General features: G+C 42.3%; 1 protein-coding gene across 1 annotated transcript; it reads left to right on the top strand.

The window, feature by feature from the left end:
- The first annotated feature begins 3440 nt into the window (after positions 1-3440).
- Positions 3441-21506, top strand: SCOC (short coiled-coil protein). The gene is made up of 4 exons (XM_060247327.1): positions 3441-3601; positions 14488-14559; positions 14641-14724; positions 21071-21506. Exons 1-4 carry the CDS (start codon positions 3538-3540, stop codon positions 21211-21213), a joined length of 363 nt encoding a protein of 120 aa, XP_060103310.1. The 5' UTR covers positions 3441-3537; the 3' UTR covers positions 21214-21506.
- Positions 21507-22281: the final 775 nt, after the last annotated feature.

Below are 22281 nucleotides of genomic sequence, written 5' to 3'. Positions count from 1 at the left end.
AGTCCCGCACTTCAGGGTTAAACTTTCTCCATATGTCCTCCAAATTTTCCTGTTTTACTAATTCAAAAAAAGACTTTGGCAATTTTCCTTCTTTTCCACTATTTTTTTTCCCTCCGGATCTATCCAATGAGTTCTCAACTGTTCCATTAAAATCTCCCATTAAGAGTATTTGAATGGATAACGTTATTAAATAAAAAACTTCTAATGTTAGAAGGCCATGGAAAAAAATTCGGCTGGCATGCATATTTGTACTATGGAAAAAAGAAGATGGACGGTCTTTTCTCTCACCATTATATAAGGAGTAGCTTATTAAATGTGTGGATAAAGTACAAGAAATATGGTGATGAGAGGAGACCTTTATGGATAGTGCCGGCTGAAGTGATAAAGTTAACGGCCAAAACAGTCAAGGAAAAACAACTATCATACAACCAGTTACTAAAAATACAAAGCGGGAAAATAGAATTGAAAACTGCAGAAGAACTAAACTATAAATATGATTGGTTTCAAATGCAACAAATAAAAAGTTTGATGGAGAATGATATCAAAGCTGAAGGAATAAGGAAAGAACAAACAGAAATGGAAAGAGTTCTGCTTGGAGATAATGAGAAATTAATTTCAAAAGTGTACAAATTACTTTTACAATGGGCTACAGAAGATGAAGTAGTGAAATCTCAAATGATAAAATGGGCAATTAATGTAAATAAAGAAATAAAGATGGAATCTTGGGAATATCTGTGGAAAAATTCCATGAAACTCGCAACATGTCATAGTATTAAAGAGAACTGTTTTAAGATGATGTATAGATGGTATATGACTCCAAAAAAATTAGCAAAGATGAACAATAAGATGCCAGATAGGTGCTGGAAATGTAAAAAGCATGAAGGTTCTTTCTACCATATGTGGTGGACTTGTGAAAGAGCTAAAATGTTTTGGCAAATGATTCAACAAGAGATATCTAAGATCCTGGGATATGAATTCAATAAAGAGGCAGAGACTTTTCTGCTGGGATTACAAATGGAAAAATTTCCAAAAGAAGATAGAACATTAATATGGTACTTGCTCTCAGCTGCTAGGACATTGTATGCGCAGTTGTGGAAGCAAGAAAAAATACCAGAAAAATGGGACTGGATTATGAAAGTTATGTCATGGAGTGAAATGGACAAATTAACAAGAAAATTAAGAGACTGTGATTTAGAACTTTTTAACCAAGAGTGGAAGAAATTCAGAAGATATGTAGAGAAAGAGTGGAAAATAAAAGGACATTGGACAATTTTTGAGGATTAAGATTTTTAAGATAACAATACAATTCTTGAAGGGGGTTCTTCTTCCCTATGTTTCTTTTTTGTTTCGTTTTTTTTTCTTGATAGTTAAGGGTACCTTTAATATCTGTTTTTTTAAAGAAAATAACACTGGCGGGGGTCAAGTAATTGGGGGAGGGGTGGGAGAAAGTAAGATGTGGGGTAGAATGATGGTCTTTTTCTTAACATATATTAAGCTTTTTATAAGTTGTAGTTATAGTTCTACTACCATATGTTACTAATAAAATTGTTTATTCACGGATATGTTTCTGCTCACACTCAATTTGGCACCATTCAGTATGGCTGAATGCTGAGTACATTGTTGATGAGACGGGGTGATCACTTGGGAATAATTGAGAAACGGTGCTGTCTGGGCACTATTCCAATCTGCCTACCTCAGCCCAGCTTCCTGCTCTTCCAGCCATAGTCCTGTTACCTTGGACCTAGTGTTTTCTGCTCACATTCAGTCTGGCAGCATTCAGTATGGCTGCTGCCCAGGTAGCGACCATTGGCGCATGCTCACAAGTTACTGGCTGGCTTTGTATGCCATGGGCAACATAGGCAGGTCATGCATCATTTTACATCATGTGTATTACTGCTTTTGGACCTGCTAAGTTGGCAGTAGTTTAAAACATTTTAAAGCTGCTTTCCACTCAGCTTAGATCACCCATGTTGGTGAGCAATAGAAGCCTTAAAACAAGATTAAACTCACACACACATATATCACAACAAAGCAGAACCTCCCTGTGGAGGGAATGCTATAAGTTTGGTGCCACAACTGAGAAGGCCCTTTCTTTGGTTGTCACCCATCTAGCCTCAGATGGCAGGGGCACCCAAAGCAGGGCCCTCCAAAGTTTCAAGAGGGTGGCTGTGTTGGTCTGCAGTAGAAGAGCTAGATTCAAGTCCCATAGCCCCTTAAAGACCAGCAAGATTTTCAAGGTATAAGCCTTCAGGAGTTATGGTTCCTATGACTAATTTTTCACCACAAAATGGCTACTAACCAAACTATAAGCACTAGTCCTCCCTTAGGCCAGAAGACAGCCACAACCCAAATCAAATGAGTTCAGTTTATCTATGAGCAGGTCAACCCATCCAGGTTTTTAAAAAATCTAATATTGACAATGAAACTAGTGATTCCTTACTCTCTAGATTAATTGCAAGCCAATATTTAATAACCATTAACCAGGCTATAAGAGAAATAGTATTCTGCCTAGTTTCCATTAACAAGAAGAATGAGGTGATACATCTAGGACATGTTAAAATCAATTCAAGGAAGTTTGTCTGGATTTTATTGGGGCACATACCCAGGCTACGAATCCATACAGAATAGCATACAAAAACTAAGGTTATTTTTGCCTGAAATGCATCCAAAGTTGCAGTGAAAAACTGAGTACCTGTGGTGAAAAAAAAAATCCTCAAAATTGCAGCTGTAGTCGTGGCTTTCATAGATATCTCTTTAGCATGCCACATGACAAGCCCAAGAGAATGAACACTGGAATGCCAATGTAACTCCCAGATACGATGAAGAAATGATAGTTATATGCGTGTGAACCAGTTCCAGACTGTCATGTGGTAACAAGTCATGTGGCATAGGCAGAGCAAAGAATAAAACAAAAGAATCTTTCCACATTCAGAACAACACACATCTTAAGTTCTTTATTTTATAACACCTAACACTGATGACTAAATATTCCTTCAAAGCTGTTTCATTGAAACATTCTCAAGTCAGTATGCTACAGCAGTTACACCGTTCTAAGCCCACTGACTTCAAACCTGCTTAGGATAGCAGTGTAGCATCACATGAGAATGAAATTTGAGTGGCACAGAATAAAACTGATACATAGGCTTGCAGCAAGGCTTCTAATCTTCATATTCTATGATAGCTGCATACTCCCTGAGCTTTAGGGCACATTACCTTTGTAAACTGAGTTATTTCTCCATTCCTTAATCTGTGTAATCGGGTTGTTCCTTTATTGTTTCCTTAACAGAAATAATAGTTCAGTGCCTATCCCTGTAAGCAGTTGTAACTCTTTAACTTTGGAACAGAACAGTTTCTAGAAGGGTTCAAAAGATCACTCTGAGAAAAAGAAGTGTGTTGGTAGCAAGAACAAGAAGGGTAGCAGAAGGTTCAGGTGGCCTCTGCTGGGCAAGTGGAATCATTAAAGATTTAACAAAAGGAAAATAAGATATGCTGCTTTCTGTTTAATGCACTTCTGAAATAAAGCCTGTTTGGAACAAAATGGAAGGAGCACAGGAACAGGAGGATGACAGCTTTACTAATGTTTCTTTGGCTGACGACCCAGGTAAGGAGACAGAGAAGGATTGCTATAAAAATATAAGATCCAGAGTTTAAAAATATATTAAGCAACACAAGCTATCATTCTGTTGTCTGAATGTGCATGCAAACATAGATCCCTTGTTCCTCATTAGCAACTACAATGATATTTTTGTCGAATCCTCAAAGCAAACTTTCTGGATAGGTTTAAAAAGACTTGGGATTGTCATGAATGATTGAGATTCAGTTATTGGCATCTGTGGTAAAACAGTGTATTGGAGTGGGAAGCACACCAAAGAATATTGCAGTTATACAGACAATTCAATAGTGGTCAGATTAAAAACATCACCAGCACCCCGCCATTGCCAATGAATACAGGTTAGAATTACAACTGACGAATAGTGTTCCAAATTAATTAGTAACTAGAATTAACTGACTTGGTTAAAATACACACATCAGAATTTTAATAAGCTGTCGTTAAAACTATAAGCATAAAAGCCAATATTTCTACCTCCATCTTAGAAATGCATGACTGCAACATGTGCTGGTTGATGAAATTTATTCTGGCTGCCAGAAGTCTGGGGAAAACTGCAATTTCAATGATGACATTGATCATTTCATATGGTTTCATTTATTTATTTAGGTTTGTGCCCTGCCTTATTCAAAAAGACTTCAGGAGAAACTTTTGAGAGAAAATAGGAGCTGAAAGGCTCTTGGTGTTTTATGGGACTTCTAGCTACAGTCATGGGGCCAAAATTTTAACAGGATCCAGTGCTCATATTATGCGATAGTAGGTGGGGCTCCTTAATGAATGATGGCCAAATAATCCCTTTCCACATTTGGCTTTTAAAAACAGTAGCTAAGGGGAGTGTCAAGCATGTGTGGAAGCTGAGACCTCTTGCATCCCTGATAATTTGAGCACTAGCACTACACAATAATCTTCTGTTTGTGAGTATGAAGTTGTGTGACTCTTTAATCAAAGGCAACACAATGGAAGGCAAGAAATTTGAACCTTCTTGGATATGGAAACACTACAGTCTAAATAGCATGGCAAAACAAACTCTACATGTTTTCTACACTGAAAAATATGTAATGTGAAAAATGCTGCCATCCAGTGAAACAGATTCCAGTGGTTTCTACATCCTTGCCAAAGAGGAGCTGCTTGTTGGTTTAGAAGACCCGCAGTAGAAGACTGTCCAATGCAAATCGATGCACTGGAAAGAAATACTCTAAAAGCACCACCCCTACCAAGTGACAGGTTATTACTGTTTGGCTGTTACGTGGAGGACATCATGCTGAGCTTCTGCCTATGCAATTGTGGTATAATTGCAGATATTCATGTTCTGAAGTAGTATTTACAACCAATGGTGTCTCACACACTAGTAAGAGCATTGGTATTATACAGAAAATGTTCTTTTCAGTGGAACTGAATAAATTAATTCCTATTGAAAGCAGTGACAGCTAGTTTTAGGAAATTTTAATCAGAACTTGGAATGTATTTAAGTATGGATAATTAGGTCTGTACAGTGAAAACTTGCCAGTCCTGTAAGTAGAAGATAATGTGGGTTATGATATCATGAATACCTGGCCTGGCAAAATGCCTCAAAGAATATACAAAGAAGAATTAATAGGAAAAGAAATGGATTAGCTCTGGTTTTCTGTTACATCTAAGGAAGCTCTGATTTCAGGGTCATTGGTGTCTTGCTCTAAAAATAAGTTTCACTCCTTGTACACTGTAATATGAAAATCCATTTAGCTCAAATGAATGATCTAATTATATAATGTGAAAACAGTTTTGCAAACAAAAAAATAAATAGAAGAACATAACTGAGAATAATGTTCAGGTATTTCCAGCAACAGAATTAATACTTTAATGATCTTTAAGCAACATTGAGTGGATATCAATCTCTTGGTGACTTTACAAAATATTCCTTATCGATGTATAGAGAATGTGATTAACACAACATTTTATTGATATTTCTCTGTGAGGGAAAATTCATAAGGACTAGACTTTCTTCTTTTTTACCAGCTCTGCTCCTGTGTCTACCATAGAACAATATTGCAATATGATATTAAAAACTTCATCTATTTAACTTCTGCATGTCAGGCTCCAGGAAAGAAACAGTAAGGTCAATACTTAAGACATAGGACACAAATTCAAAGTCAAGATAATCCAGGCAACTTTTTGATAAATACTGCAATATCCATAGACCAAAAACATGAAGGGGGTAACTCTTTTGCTTGTGTCCTTGTGGAGTGTTTTAACTATTTACTCAGAGAGACTCAAATAGAGGCAGGGTTTTTTCCCTGAGCTCTTCTATACAAAGTGAAACTAAGCTCAGTTTTCTGCACTCTGATGTACAAAGAGAGCAGATTTTATAACATTGTTTTCCATTAAATTAATTAACTGAGAATCTAGATTTGCAGTTGAAGTAGCTACTTCATTGAGTGAAGAGGCTTTCAGAAGTTACAGTTTGGGTACAGTACAGAACACAGACATACATACACACACACACACACACACACACATAATCCCAGCCTAGCTTGATGGCTTCTCTTGCTTAGGCTCTAAAATTTTGGTTAATGAGGCCTCATGCAGAAGGAACAAGACTGGAGATATCAAGTATTGGGTGACTAAGGAGCAATAATCATAGCCCTTTGAAAACTAACTATGACACTTGGGTATTCTCTCAAGTCTAAAGTCAGAAACTCCACTTTAAAAGTTCTTACAATCTTGGAGTCAAACTCTACCAGCACTTCTTCTCTCAAAAGGAAAGCAGTAAAGAAGAAATAAGTTTCAGCTATAAATCTTCTTCCTTGCTATGTCCTTATGCATTATTTTTGTCTATTACAATGTCATCCCACATTTCTTTCACTTCTCTCAGTTAACCAGGTCCCTTTTGCTCCCCTTCTTCCCAAAATGAGCCCTATTGCTAAGAGATAGGCTAACAGGGCTCCCTCAGAAGTGGCTGTCAGGTGAGAAGAATGAGGCCAGCAAACCAGACAGAAGCCCTCATCAGTCTTGTATATGCAGTCCAACATGGGCTGTTTTTATTGGCTGAGAGGCTCAAAGTACAGGACTCCTGAAGCAAATCTTTTTCATATTGTTACCCTTCCTCACAACTCACAACAAATGGTGGACAGCCTAACACCCACCCTAACGCACCCACTAACCCTAACCCACCCACACAGTATATGTGCACTCCAGAACAATCCACATCAGTTTCAGCTTTCTAAACCTATGCCAACATTGACACCCTCTCAGTGGTAAGATTCATAGGCACAATAATCAAGTACAAGAGAAATAATACTGAATAAAGTATTTTAAAATAATTTTTAATTCTAACTTCTGCTTAAGGCAATAGCTGTATAAGCAGTACTAGACAGACAGACAGACTCAAAGCAGCTAACAAAATAGACTACCAACAAGGCTAAACACACACACACAGTCAAAATTACATTTTTATCCTGCTATTCCTCCCAGGAGCTCAGGGTGGTGTACTTGGTTCTCTTTTCCCAATGTTATCCTGCAACAACCCTGAGAAACAGGTTAGGCTGGGAGATTATGTGACTAGTCCAAAGACATGCAGTGAGCTTCATCTGAATCTGGACGTCCCCGATCCTAGTCCAGTACTCAAACTACAGCATCACACTGGTTAGCAACCTCTTTCCCAATACAAGCCTCCAACAGTTCAATGCACAGGAGAGATGCAATCAGTGTTCCCTCTAAACTGAGTTAGTGTGAGCTAGCTCACAGATTTTTAACCTCCAGCTCACACATTTTTGTCTCAGCTTAGGAAAAATGGTCCCAGAGCACAATAATTTATGCAGTAGCTCACAACTTTAATGCCAGTAGTTCCCAACTTTAATACCAGTAGTTCACAAAGTAGAATTTTTGCTCACAAGACTCTGCAGCTTAGAGGGAACACTGGATGTAATATGTACTTTTAGCTACAAAACAGAAATCTCAGCAGAAAGGGATTCAAAATCCTAGAGGCTAAAACACATGCAATGGCAGTCTGTCTGGTGTGGGGTGAAGGTAACCAATACTTTCCTCATATCATGTGTACATGTTAACTATCACTCCCCTCCCCAGCAGAACAGTTGCATTTCCCTCCCCCCCACTCCTGAGCATACAATTAAAATCAGTAGGAAAGAGGAAATGGGGTACTCTGACAATATTATAGAACTGATAACCTGACATGATCTCTTGGTTGCTTAAAAGCTCAGAGAACAGGTCATTTTATAGGGAGAGATGGCACCTTACTCCATTTTAGCAATATTTCACTAGCCAATCTGAGAGGTTCCAGTGTCACAGCTACAACACTCAAGGCTTGCTTGAATGGATTAAAAAGGATTATATGGGTTTAAAGGGACCTTTTCTGAACACAAACAGCTTGCAGCAGCTCTGATTTTATTATATGACAGACAAGGTGAGGATCAACTATAAATCCCAAAATCTCAAGTTATTTTCTCATTTTTATAAAAATTGTTGAATGTGGCTTTTTCAAAGTTCACTTTTCATGGGCATCCACCAATCCTGTACTGTAATGTACTGAACAATATACTTTCTGATAGCTAAATGCCCATCACGGGAGACTTGTGGTGCTGTAGCTGTGTTCTCCCATCCAGCATAGGCCACTCCCAACAGAGACTAACTGGGGTCTGGAATCACTTCAAGTGACAGGTAACTACATATGCATTTGGAGGGGCTAGTTCCCACAGTGGTCCCTCCCCTCACTCTGGGCAACAGTACCTGCTTTCCTTTCCTCCCTTCCCTCCAGGGCAGCTGCCATCTTTCTGTCAAGAGACAGTGCTGTAGGCTCTGAAGCTAGACTTCTGTGCACAAGGGAGAATTCCTACTTTTTCTACACATACTCCATTTCAGCCACCTCCTCTTTACCATACCAACAAATTGATGGTTGAATTTGGCCCAAATCACATTTTATTTATTTATTTATGATTTATATCCCGTCCTTCCCACCAAGGTGGCTCAGGGCGGCTTACAACAGGTAAATCAAACATAAAATTTTAAGTTAGGTATTTAAGATATTTAAACATTCAAAACATTTAAAACATTAAAACATTAAGCATTGCGGCAGTATTTATTTATTTACATTGTAGGACAGACATCCTCTGGCATGGTAAACTCTAATGTTTATTTCAGCATAGGCTTTTGTGAACCAGAGAACTTCTTCAGTTCATTTTTACATCTGAAGAAGTGCTCTGACTCATGAAATTTCATGCTGAAATTGTTAAGTCTTTCAGGTACCACTGGACATCTTTGGGGGGAGTATTTTATATATATATATTTTGTGTGTGTGTTTGCGGGTGTGTGCATGCAGGTCTGGAAGCCATGGTGACTTTTGGCAACCCCTACTGGGGCATGGAGGACATTCAGAGAAATGGCTTGATTCAGCCTGCCTCTGCCTCCTACTTCTGGTATTCCAAGAGGGCTCCCTTCCAAGTACTATCCAGGGCAGGGCAGGTTCCACTGGACTTGTTTTATTTTGCTGCAATATATTAACATAACTACTCTCCAGATTACATGCAACATGCAGTTGGATTTCCATCCTTCCTGGAAGGAATCCTCCTTTCATAGGTACACTAACCCAAATATTTATATGGCCCTCATACTATTGAGATATGTGATGAATAAATGTGGCATGTTCAACAGCCTGTTCTTACAAAAACTAGGCATACTCAAGTCCATTGAAAGGGAGGCTGGATCTATGATGCATATTCTGCAGTGTGGACCACTCTGTGTAGCCACAGTACAGGTATCACCTGCCTCTGTTTAGGGCTAGGGTTTAATGTATGAATGATGTGATGGTACTACAAAGTATATAGTTTACTGAGGCCACAAACACCTTAACATTCTAGGTGCAACTGATCATGGTTACCACTTGTGCTTACCTTATTTAGACAGTCTCTCTCACACTATCCTTTCCCTATCTTTCTCCTAGCTGCTATCACAACACCCACCACCCCCAAAAAGAAAAAAAGAGATACATTATACAATTCCAGATCGCCCTGCCCCCTGCCCCAAATCTGGCTCACCTCAGGGAGGAGAGGCTATGTGTCACCAAGGCAAAGCTTTGCTCTCTTCAATATCATTCCTCGCAAATGCAACCCTATCCATAGTTACTTGGCAATAAGCGCTACTACCGAGTTGAATGGGACTTACTCGCAAGGAAGTGCGCACATAGACCTACCAAGCTTTTTCAGTTTTAAAGCTTGGTAAAACAAGTTGTCTTTGGTGTTCCTCGCCCATGTACATATGACTGTATTGCAGATGTAGCAGAAGAGAGGAGCATTTGAAACATCCCCAGTGTAGGTTTTCGCAGCAGCCAGCCTAAGCTATAGGGTGCCAGACTGCCCTCTTTAGGCTGCCTTTAAGCAGCCTGTGCTTTGGGCTCACCCTGCCCCCTTGGGAGAAGCAAAGACAGACGCTCCCACCACCCTTCTTCCGCTTCTGCTGCCACGCCAAAAGTCCTCTGGCAAACCCCAAAAGCCCAATCCAAACTCTGTAGAATAGCCATGCATCCCCCACCCACCCCCGGTTATTGGCTTTTTCTCATGGAGCAGCGAGCATATTCTGGCCACGAATGGTGTCTCCAGGCGCCTCCTCTGCTAAGCCCTGTCTCTTCATCATGCCAGTTGTTTTTCAAGGAACAAGACGCATACGCTGGTGGCTGGGCAGAGAAACTGCGCAGGCATAGTAGTTTCCAGGGACTAGGCTAGGGTCAGAATTTGAGGGTATCCTGTGCAGGTAAGTGTGAGGAACCCAGTCAGAGGTTTTACTCAGGAGGTGACCACTTTAAAATTTCTCCCCAGTCACCTTCCCTCAGTCCCTCGTCCTCAGTAACATTCCCCGAAATCCTGTCAGAACTAGTAATAATTGGCACCAGACGGTTTTAACGTTAACAACCACAAAATATTAGGTAACAAAAGGCAAGGAGGGGGATGAAATACTATTGATTATAACTGTTCAATATTAAAAGGGCAAATCAGTTGGCAGCTGGTTGGCAGAATAAAATAATTACAGAGGGTAAAGACTTTTTCAGGCTGAGGTAAAAATATAACAAGACTTTGGCAGAATATCTTTAAAATAAACAATAAACCAGGCAGGTTTTAGAGTCCCACTAGACTCTACTTCACACAGGCTGTCTGTGCCTTCTGGGCACTCAGAATGCTGTTTCTTCAGATGTTTTACCCTAACTTAGGCAGTGCCAAATCATATAAATAACAAACTTCAATCACACTTCCATACACACATAGAGAACTCCTGACTGGTGTCACTATTCTCCCTCACAGACCCTTTCACACTAGCTATCTTCCAGGACTTGCACCCCTCTATACCAATGCGTCTCAGCCCCACAGCTAGTCCTCTGGTCTGAGCCTTGGGTACCTCTGCTGACCACCAGAATCCGGTTCTCCCCTCAGTGTGTAATTGTGTGGTCTAGTTTGTATTTGGCGATTGCCTGATGCGCTGGCAAAATCTCCCACAGAGAGTTTCAAACCACTTGAAAACTCCCTTTTTCAGACAGAATCCACCCAGCTCTGTCTCCCACAAGGAGCTCAGCCACTCTGGCCATTCTCAGCCCCTTGTCCAGTTGGTTTTACAACTGCCCAGCCTAAGTCCACTGTCTTCACTTCAGACTGGTATACTGAAGACTTCTCTCGAAGACACCCTGGCTCATACTAAAAATCCTGAGGTGATTTTCTGCTGAGCAAACCTCCAAAGGATTCTTTTTCATTGCTTGGGCAATGTTCCAGCCAACAGCTGCAAGCCTGTTTCTCAGCTACTCAGGCTAAGGGCCTGAGTCCATCACAGTAAGTGAGCATTTGTCGTATCATAAACAGGGAAGAGAAGCAGGGGTGGATTCTTAGACGCGAGTTCCTCTTGCCTGGGGAGTCAGGTGTGGAGCACTGCCTTTGGGATTTGCTGAGGGTTTATTTCTACCTGCCTTCATTTGGGTGGTGATGCAAAATCTTGCCTATTGGAGAGTCAGGAGAAGTGCCTGGAAAACTCTTCAGGGATGCACATCTTTCCAGTAGCAAAGATAGCCAAATAGTGGCATAATGGAAGTTCAGCACATACACCCACCCTGCTTATGTTTATTCCAACTGTGCATTCCTTCTAGAATTCTAGAAATATCCCTCTGTAGAGTAGGAAGTTTTTGCAATTGTAAGTAATTTAGGGTAAGCAAATGGCAAGATATTACACTGAACAGCAGTATTTATTATTGCATTTATGTTCCACTTTTTCTTCCACTGTACAAATCACTGTGGTCCATAAAATTGTTCCCAGGGACCAACTAAACCGTGATCTGCTTAGCTAGGGTACAGCTGGTGTCTTGGTAGTACCATTGTTAGAACTCAAGGACAACCTCTGTAATTAATGCACAAGAAACTTCGGAAGAGACAAACTGATTTATTTTAACCCTAGCCACCTTTTTGCTTTTAGAATCCTTGCTTCCAGGTATTGACTTGGTGAGCAGATTAATAGGATTAAAATTGATAAATTCCTGGAATTTTAAGCGTTACTACCTTGTATATATCACTTTATGAGAGGTACTGCAAAACATTCACTAATGGCTATAAAGGAACAGTGTTTTGGATGCCCATAATACAATCTGAATCAGATGCCCATAATACAATCTGAATCAGTTTGTCTCTGTCATTAAAAGTGGCTTGCAACTAGATCAAAAACAAAAACAAGGTATCCCTGCAGTATTTCAAAGGTCCATAAGGTTGTTTACTCTTGTGTGTTGGAGTCTGGATGACTAATGTAACCCATCCAAAATATTAAACTAGGGCTTCCGGGTTACATTGGCTTCAAGATCAGAAGCAGCTCGCCAAGTGCTCCCCGACTCTTCTAAGCTGCATGAATGGAGGAGCCCCTTTAAGGATCTCTGGCACCAAGAGGCGCAAGGGTGGCACATGTGTGGGATTCATAGCACCTTCTTTGCCTCCGGCTTCATCGCACAGTCGCCATTTTCACAATGGCACTAGAAGTGAACTGCTCATTAGCCAAGAGCAATGAAGATTAAAATAGTAATATTCTACCCTGAATGAAACATCTACAAATAAGTCACTGAAGTATCTCTCTTTTTGCAGGAAAGAAAACTCCATTAGTGGTTCTGAATTGGAAAAAAAGTTAAGAAAAGGAGGGGAGGAGTGATGTCATTAGTCCCCCTCAGCCCTCCCCTTCTCAGTGTTAAAAGACTTAAAAATCTAAAACAGGGCTTGAGATTGAAGAAAAATAAAAATCCTTTTTGGTGACAGGAGGAAAAATAAAGTGAAACATTGGATTTTGATTAAAGAATATAAAGTGGACTGATTTAAAGACTTAAACTGAAATAAAAGTGAAAAGTGGAAATATTGTAAAAGAGAAGAAATTGGCAGAAGGTTCTTGGAGTGATACAAACTTTTACAGCTTCCTTTCTTTATTGAATGGACTTGAAGGGGTCAAAGGTAGAATTGGATTGGGATATAAATGTGGCTCTAGAAATTCTTCAGAACAATTTCATGAATGGAATGCAAGCTTTGCAAAAGTCTTTGCATGAATTCCTCAATCTGAAACATGAACCAGCTAGCGATACTACTGAGAGTATAAATGAGCCACAGGATGTAACAAACCAGATTATATCAGAAGACCAGAAGATAAGAGATTATAGGAAAAAAGAAGAAGCCCAGCAATATGAGAACTATTTCAAAAATGGAGTTGATGGTGAAGGAGAAAGGAGAAAGAAGGTGAAGAAGAAAGAACACCTTATCAGAGAGGAAGAGGAGCCTCTCTCAAAGATCCCAAAAGAGACAGGAAAACACAACAGGAAATTTTAATAGACGTATGTTATTAGGCCTGGCTAAAAATTGGAAGATCTTTAAAAAAGAAAGAAAGAGACTAATAAATTTCAAATTGTCAGAAATGCAGAAGAAATTAATAAAAATTTGGACTTTGTGAGAAATGGATTATTAGAGATGCAGTTAAAATTTGTAAGCTTTGATTAAAATTGGACAGTTTGGAGAAAGAAAAGATTGTGATATTGGAAGGGATTTATTTAGATTATTTGGCTGGTGTGTGGGGAAAATATACAAAAGGGTACTTGAAAATAAGAAAAGAATGAATAACAAAGATATTGTTGGGGTGAAATTGTTGGAATGGTAGAAAGGAAGAATTTGACATTCTTAGCGGTATTATTGGGAAGAGGCTCAGATTAAAATTGTAGGGTCAAGAATTAAATGTTGGAATGAAATCTTGGTGATGAGGTGCAAAAATTAAATATGGTGCAAAAATTAAATATGGAGGAAGTTTAAATTTATTGGAAGATAGGTATGTAATAGATTTATGGCGGGGGGGGGGACATTATATTTTTGAGATATCCTTGGGATGATTTCTGAATATGCATAGCTTGGCGAAGATATTTAGTAAATAGTTTAAAGTGAGAAATATATTGAGTCAATAAGATTAAGATAATATGATTTATTAGACTTAAAGAAAAGAAGTAATATTTTATTAGTGAATTGTTTTTAAGGACCAATATGCCTAGATTTTATAATAAAATCTATAACAGAAATAAAACATATATTGATTGTAAAAATGTTTGAAGTCCAGAAGAAATAGTAGAACTTGAGATATAGATGTTTTACTAAATATTGAAAATGTATGCAAAATTAATGATATGTTTAAGACTTACTGGTGATGATTTTAAGAGAAAAGATACTTATATGTAGAACTTATAATGCTCTTGTCCTATCCTGTATCCCACAACCCTTTCCCTTACTGTGTGTAGTATGTAGAAAAAATTAATAAAACTTGTTATTGAAAAAAACCCCAAAATATTAAACTAGGAAATCCGGGTCTGGTAATATGCATGCCATTGATGGTGTTTTCCTCCTTTTAAATAGAGCACATCTCTGAGGCACAGGATTCAAGAGAGGAGAAGGTTCATTCAACTATGATGTATACAGAAATGGATGGTAGATGGCATTTTACTCCTTTTTTGTGTACTCATTCATGACAATATTTAGCTATGTTCAAGACTATCTGTTTCTTAATAGCTGTTGAGGCTGAAAATCAAGCAGAGTTGGAAGAGAAAACACGGCTTATTAATCAGGTTTTGGAACTGCAACATACACTTGAAGGTTAGTGACTTTCACCCAGAAGGGTAACTTATTTACAAGTATTATTACAGATACAGACAGCAGTCCTGTACCTTGTTTAACGTGGTGAATGTCCATGCAGGCAAGATGACTTCACATGTGACTGTGAGTTGCATTCCTACAAACATATTGACAATTTACAGGTTGGGTTGCCAGTAAAGACAGGTTGCTTACCTGTTACTGTAGATCTTCGAGTGGTCATCTGTGCATTCACACTCATGGGATAGAGCTCCTGCGCCAATCCCCGAATTGGTACCTAAAAAACCCAGGATTTTTTCATGCTTGGCACCAACGGACATGCGCAGGCATCCCAGTGCGCATGCTTGCCAGCGCGAGGATCCCGCCAGTTCCTTCCTGACTGCTGGAAGCCCCTACTGGAGGGAGACCATCGGCAGTGGGGAAGGAGGGCGGGTAGTGTGAATGCACAGATGACCACTCGAAGATCTACAGGTACAGGTAAGCAACCTGTCTATCTTCTTCATGGTCTCTGTGCTTCCCACTCATGGGAGATTAGCAAACAAGACATACCTGGAGGCGGGAAGACGGTCAACCAGAAGAAACAGCTTGCAGCACCGCAGCTCCCAGACGAGTCCTCTGTTGAGCATGCATGTCCAGTGCGTAGTGCTTCATAAAGGCATGTGGAGAGGACCAGGTGGCAGCCTTGCAAACATCCGTCAGGAAAACGCCTTTCAGGAACGCCACCAACGTCGCCATCGCTCTTGTAGAGTGTCCGCGAATAGGCCCAGGTAACGGCTTCTTAGCCAACAAATAACACAGTTTAATAGTCTCAGTGAGCCATTTCGAAAGCCTCTGAGACGAGATCCTGGAACCTAACTTAGGAGCAGCATAAGAAACAAAAAGCTGCTGGTCCTTACAAAAACTCTTGGAGTGACTTAAATAAAACAATAAAGCACGCTTCACATCTAGAGCATGCAACCTACGTTCCTCATCCGAGGAAGGCGTAGGATGAAAAGTGGGCAACCAAACTTCTGAGTTGAGGCGGAACTGAGAAACCACCTTGGGGAGAAAAGAAATATCAGGAGCTAACGATACTCCAGCCTCCTGAAAAACTAGATATGGGTAGTCACACTGCATAGCCATGAGCTCCCCTGCACGGCGTGCTGATGTGATGGCTACCAAAAAAACAGTCTTCCAAGATAGAAGCTGTAACGAACATGTGGCCATCGGCTCAAAAGAACATCGGGTCAGCCTGTCCAACACTAAAGTCAAATCCCACAACTGTGGGGGTGATCTCGATGGAGGATGAAGTCTAAGCAAACCCTTCAAAAACCTCTTAGAACGAGGGTGTGCAAAAACAGAGTGTCCCTCAACTGGTTCATGGAACGCAGAAATTGCTGCCAAATAAACCTTGATGGAAGAAAAAACAAGGCCAGCATCTACCAGAGATAACAAAAACTCAAAAATTACCGACATTCCCACCCTTTGGGGGAAAACTGAGGGATCAATTAAGAACTGCAGAAACCTCCGCCACTTCCTATCATATAAAGTAGTAGAAAGTTTCCTGCTGTTCAAGAAAACATGTTGGATTCTGCTAGAGAACCCACAGGGTCGATGAACCACGCTGTCAGCTTCAGGTGGGGCACGTTGTGATGGAGTACATGACCGTCCTGAGCTGACAGAAGGTCTAGTTCCGCCGGAAACTGGTAGAAGACCCCCCTCGCCAGTTGGAACAGGATCGGGAACCAGTTCTGGTGAGGCCACCAGGGAGTCACCAGGATACAGCATGGTCTCTCTCTCGTGATCTTGTTGACCACCCTCATCAGTAGTGGCAGAGGTGGGAACAGATAAAGGAACCGACCTTCCCACGGGAACAGCAGACCGTCTCCCAACGACTCTGGATCTGAGCCCCCTTTGGAGCAAAACAGAGGACACTTCCGGTTTTCGGCTGTAGCAAAGACATCCACCTGCGGATACCCCAGAGCTGAAACACGGGTTGGAGGAAGTGCCACTGTAACTCCCACTCGTGCGGGGAAGCTGCACCCCTGCTGAGGGAGTCTGCTTGCAAGTTGAGGACCCCTGGGAGGTGCGCTGCCTTCACAAAGATGTCGTGGTCCAGGCACTCTGACCACAGATCCAGTGCACAAAGCCATCGAGAGACTGTTCCTCCCTGCCTGTTGATGTAACACAGGGCAGTGGTATTGTCTGTTAGCAGAGCAACAATCTTCCCTGCCACCATGGGGCGGAAAGACCGAAAAGCAAAACGAACTGCCAGCAGTTCCAATTAATTTATGTGGCAGTGAGTCAATTTCAAAGGCCAAGGACACCCCACACACAGATCGTCCATGTGGGCCCCCCCAACTCCATAATGACGCATCTGTTGTGACAGTCACAGTTGGTGCAGGTAGATGGAAGGGAGATCCCTGTCTATGTTGTCCTTTGACTTCCACCATTGCAATGTTTGAAGTGTCACAGGTGGAATTACAAACCTCTTTCGAAGTGACTCCCATATCGGGCGAAACTGACGAAGAAACCAAAGCTGTAGGCCTCTCATCCTCAGCTTTGCAAAGAGCACCACACTTGTAGTCGCCGCCATCAGCCCCAGCATCCACTGCAGCTGCTGCGCCATGCCCCACTTTCGACTCTGCAGAAGTTCGATAAGGTTGATAATGTCCATCGCTCTCTGCTGAGGCAGAAACGTGTGATGAAGGTTTGTATCCAGCAAAGCCCCTATGAACTGAACTGCCCTTGTTGGAGTAAGGTGTGATTTCTCCAAATTGACCTGCAGACCCAAGGTGTCGAGAAGACGAAGAGTGACGGCAATGTGGGATGACAAATTCTCTTTTGACTCTGCCACAAGGAGCTAGTCGTCAATGTATGGAAAGACGACGATCCCTTGAAGCCGGAGATGGGCAGCCACAACGCTCATCATCTTCATGAACACCCGAGGTGCAGTGGACAGGCCAAACAGAAGAGCTTTGAACTGGAAGTGCTGAGAACCTACTGCAAACCGAAGGAAACGTCTGAATGCAGGATGGATGCTGACGTGAAAGTATGCATCCTTGAGGTCCAGTGTTGCCATCCAATCCTCTTGGTTGATGAGGGGCAGAATTGTTTGCAGAGTGGACATTCTGAACTTCTGGTACAAAATGAATTTGTTCAGATTCCGAAGATCCATGATTGGTCTTAGACCCCCGTCCCGCTTGGGAACCAGGAAGTAACAAGAGTAGAAGCCTCCCGTCCTGGCCTCCATTGGGACCCTCTCTATGGCTTGATTCTGTAAAAGGTTGCTCACCTCTGCCAGCAGAGGTGGGGAAGGGGGAGTGGTAATTACCACAGATTGGTTCGGAATCTGAGCAAAGTCTATTTTGTAGCCTTCTGCTACGATGGAAAGTGCCCACCTGTCCATAGTGATGGAGTCCCAGGCCAACAGGAATGGGCGGAGGCGGATAGACGAAGTGGAAGAGGGGACGGTGACGCTTGCTGCTAGAAAGTCAAAGACCCTGCTTTTGAGGGTGAGTGCCCTTGGACTTGCTGGTGGTCTGTGAAGCATAATGGTTTCTGTTGTTCCCCCTGTATGGGGACCTACTCTCAGGTTGAGCAGAGCGAGGTCTCTACTGCTGTTCCGGGGAGAACTTTTGGTACGGCTTCTTTGCCCAAGGCTTGTGCCACTGTTTCTGCCTCACAGCTCTGGAAGATGCCAGTATGCCCAGGTTCCTGGAAATTTTTATACTTTTGTCCATTTCCTGGAGCGCATTGCTGGTGGTAGAGCTGAACAGGCCTTCGCCCTCGAAGGGCAGATCTTCAACGAAGGCCCTGGTGTCTTCCTGGAGAGCCATAGATCTGAGCCAGGAGTGGCAGCGGAGGCAGATGGCAGAAGTGATGGTCCTCGCTGAGACGTCGACCATGTGCTTTGCTGCAGCCAGTTGTTGTTTGGCTACAGCAAAGCCTTCCTTCTACAACTTCTTTGCAGCCGACCAATTCTCCTCACTCAGGGAAGACAGGAGGGGGGTTAGTTGTTTCCATACTGAGTATTGGTATCTAGCCATGCACGCGGCATAGTTAGATACCTTTACTCCCAGCGCCCCAGCAGAATAGAACTTCCGACGTTATCCAGCTTCTTTCCCTCCTTGTCTGGTGGAGAGGAGTGCGTCTTGCGGGCCTTCGACGAGGAGGAAACGACCACCGAATTCGGCTTTGGGTGTGTGAAGAGGAACTCAGCCCCGGACTCTTGGACACGGTACATATGGTCCAACCTTCTCGATGACACGGGTGTAGAAGCAGGGTTCGCCCAAGGCTCCTTCACCGCCTGTAGGATGACCTTTGTCACCGGCAGGGCAACCGCTGTAGACGTATCCCATTGCATGATGTCGAACACGTTATCATCTACAACGGGTTGCAGCTGTGTCACTGGAAACGAGAGGGAAAGTGCCATCCTCTTCACCAGGTCCCCGTACAACTTCAGATCCTCTGACTGTGAGATGGGAAGATCCGCAGCCATATGAGACACTAGGGAAGGTTCCAAAGCCCAGTCCGGATTGTCGGTACCGACCTTGGAGTTCGACAATGAAGACTTTCTGTGTAGAGATCATTCTGAGAGTACCGGAGTAGACTTTCTGACGGGTGACTGGATCGACACCTACGACCAGGGTTGGACCTTCTCCACCACCACGCCGCGTCTGTCAGGTGGGGCAGCGATCGATGCCGAAGGACGCCGTCTAAAATGTTGAGACAGCCTTGACATATGGGATGCCTCAGATTGCTGGTCCCAGTCTGCAAACTCCCAAGGGGGGTACCACTGGTACGGCGGGTATGGATAGGCATAGGGAGGCCACTAGCGCTGCTCCCACAGTGGAAGCGGTGGGAAGCGGCAAGCTACAGTGGTTGGTTCCAACTCTCTCTGGCCTCTCGCCTGATCCATTGGTGCCGAAGGCTCCATTGGCGCTGACACCTCCACCTCCGAGTCGCTCTCACTGCGATGCCTGGACCCTGAAGAGTGGGAGCGCTGAGTCAGGTCGATCTTGTGCTCCGATGCCAATAGGCGCAGCTGTGAAGCACTGCCTCTTGACACCGAAGGGCTACGACGCGGGGACACCAGGATCTTCCTCAGTGGAGCTGTCGATGTCGAAGCGTCATGCGAAGGTGAAGGGGTGAGGGATGGTCTCTTCTTCCGTTTCTCCTTTGATTTCACCTTCTTCGGCGCAGATGATCGGGTCCCCGAATCATCCCGACGCCTCTTAGCTGGGGTGTCCACTGACCCTTCAGAAGGCTGTTTCGTGGAATGCCCGCGCTCGACCGGCATCTTGGTCCTGATCAGCGAAGTCTCAGCCGATGTGACCGTCGGGGCCGCAGTCTCACCCATCGGTACCGACGGCCCTGATGCCATCTTTGGAGGATGAAGTGCCGACTCGACCTCGCCGCTCAATTCTTACGAGTTTGTTTCGAGAAACTCAGACAGTGTGCACAAGAATCGACGCGATGTCCCTCACCCAGACAGAGGAGACAGAGGGAATGGCCATCGGGGGCAATCTTCTTTTCACAGGAGCAGCACCTCTTTAAAAAAACCCAACGTCTTTCCATAGACGCCCAGGAAAAAACCCCACCCAGTAAAGTCTCTGAGGTGGGAAAAACGGGGGGAAAACCGAGCCCTGAAGGGCAAGTTCAACAAACTTTTTTTTTAAACACTAACAACTAACTAACTAACTACACTAAGAAAATAACAAACGGGCTATATACAACAGGCAAAAAAGCAATCCAAGATTACTTTACCGACCGAGGGCACGAAAGGAGATCCTCTCAGCGCAGCAGTCGAAAAGGAACTGGCGTGATCCTTGTGCTGGTGCCAGCGAGCATGCACACTGGGACGCCTGCGGATGCCCGTTGGTGCCAAGCGCGAAAAAATCCCGGGCTTTTTAGGTACTGATTTGGGGATCGGCGCAGGCGCTCTATCCCATGAGTGTGAAGCACAGAGACCACAAAGATGATCTTGGAAGATAATACCTGGTCCTTTTAACAGAAGCATCAAGGTTTTCCTCTGGATTGTTGACAACCCTATCTGCAGGCCTCATTGCAGTTAAAGATAAAACACCCCAGTGGGACTGTTTCCATTTTATTCACTACAATAACTGGCTTGGATGTTACTGTATGAGCTTAGGTGGGGTTGGCAACTCATCACATTTGTGCCCTGCAGTGCTTCACATGGGATTCTTTGAAGGCAAGATGGTGAGCTTCATGGCTAAACAGGGATTTGAAGTTGGATTTTCTGCATCCATATGAAGTTTTGTGTTTTGGATGCAGTGGTGTATAGTTTGTTACAACCAGAGAGACACGGTAACTTAAGATGGACTGGTGAACTTCTCTGTCTTTACAGATCTGTCTGCCAGAGTTGATGCTGTTAAAGAAGACAACCTGAAACTGAAATCAGAAAACCAAGTTCTTGGGCAATATATAGAAAATCTTATGTCTGTCTCTAGTGTTTTTCATACTACTGACACAAAAAGCAAACGAAAGTAAGGCATGGATAACCAAATATAATATTGTATTGTTGCTGCTTTTGTTTTGTTTTGAATTGAATTGCATAGGCTACATGAATTAATATCCTAGTTTGTAGCATCATTGAATAAAGATTTAATGACAGTTCTAGACAGTTAAGATCATAATGAATAACTGGTTTGTGCAAGACTATAGTTTCAGCTTTTGGCAATGTGCAAAGATAGTGTAGAGGAGAATATTTTACAGTTTGAAGATGAGTGCTTTTGAAATTAAACTCTACCTTTGTGTTAAGCAAACATGTTATACACTGCCAACTACTTTAAATATGTTTTTTACCGTGGTACTATTCACTAGCAAATTAAGAGTGTTGGGTAGATGGTGAAAAAATTCTTGTTTGGAATGAACTATCTGCATGATTTTCCCTTGGAGCCAAAACAAAGGGAAATATTTCTTCACATAGTGTATAGTTAATTTGTGGAACTAGCTGCCACTGGATGTGGTCATGGCTGATAATTTGGAAGGCTTTAAAAGAGGAGTGGGAAAATTCATAGGTGACTGGGCTATCAGTGTCTAATAATCATGATGGATATCTACATCTACTCCATTCAGAATCAGAGGTAGTATGCCTCTTTAAACCAGTTGCCAGGGAGCAAAGGCAGGATAGTGCTGTTGCAGTCTTCCTGTTTGTGGGCCTTCTAGAGGTAGCTGGTTGGCCATTGTATGAACAGAATACTGGACTTGATGGGCCTTTGTTATGCTCTTTTTCTGTCCTATGCCACATGTATGTACTCACACTTCTCAGTGCAGTTTCATTCACATTCTGGTAGGAAAAAGGCAAATAGGTGGGGGTTTTTTGCTAGTGCTTTAAGCAACAAAGATTTGATAATATAGCATGATCCTTTGTAATATTATGAAATCCAAAGACTTCAGAAAGGGTAAGCTTTGGTTTTAGAAAAGAAGCCTGGGAAGATGTATTGGTCTCTGTGGGAACAATTATCTGACCTTTACAGCCTTTTCTTGTTAATATAATATTTAGTTATGCTAAGGTATTTATTTGCCAGTTGTAATGTCTTAAAATAGTAGGCATCT

Source organism: Heteronotia binoei, chromosome 9, assembly GCF_032191835.1.
Source record: "Heteronotia binoei isolate CCM8104 ecotype False Entrance Well chromosome 9, APGP_CSIRO_Hbin_v1, whole genome shotgun sequence".
NCBI lineage: Eukaryota > Metazoa > Chordata > Lepidosauria > Squamata > Gekkonidae > Heteronotia > Heteronotia binoei.
The sequence above is the reverse complement of the archived record's forward strand: the minus strand, read 5'-3'. Positions and strand labels throughout refer to the sequence as shown.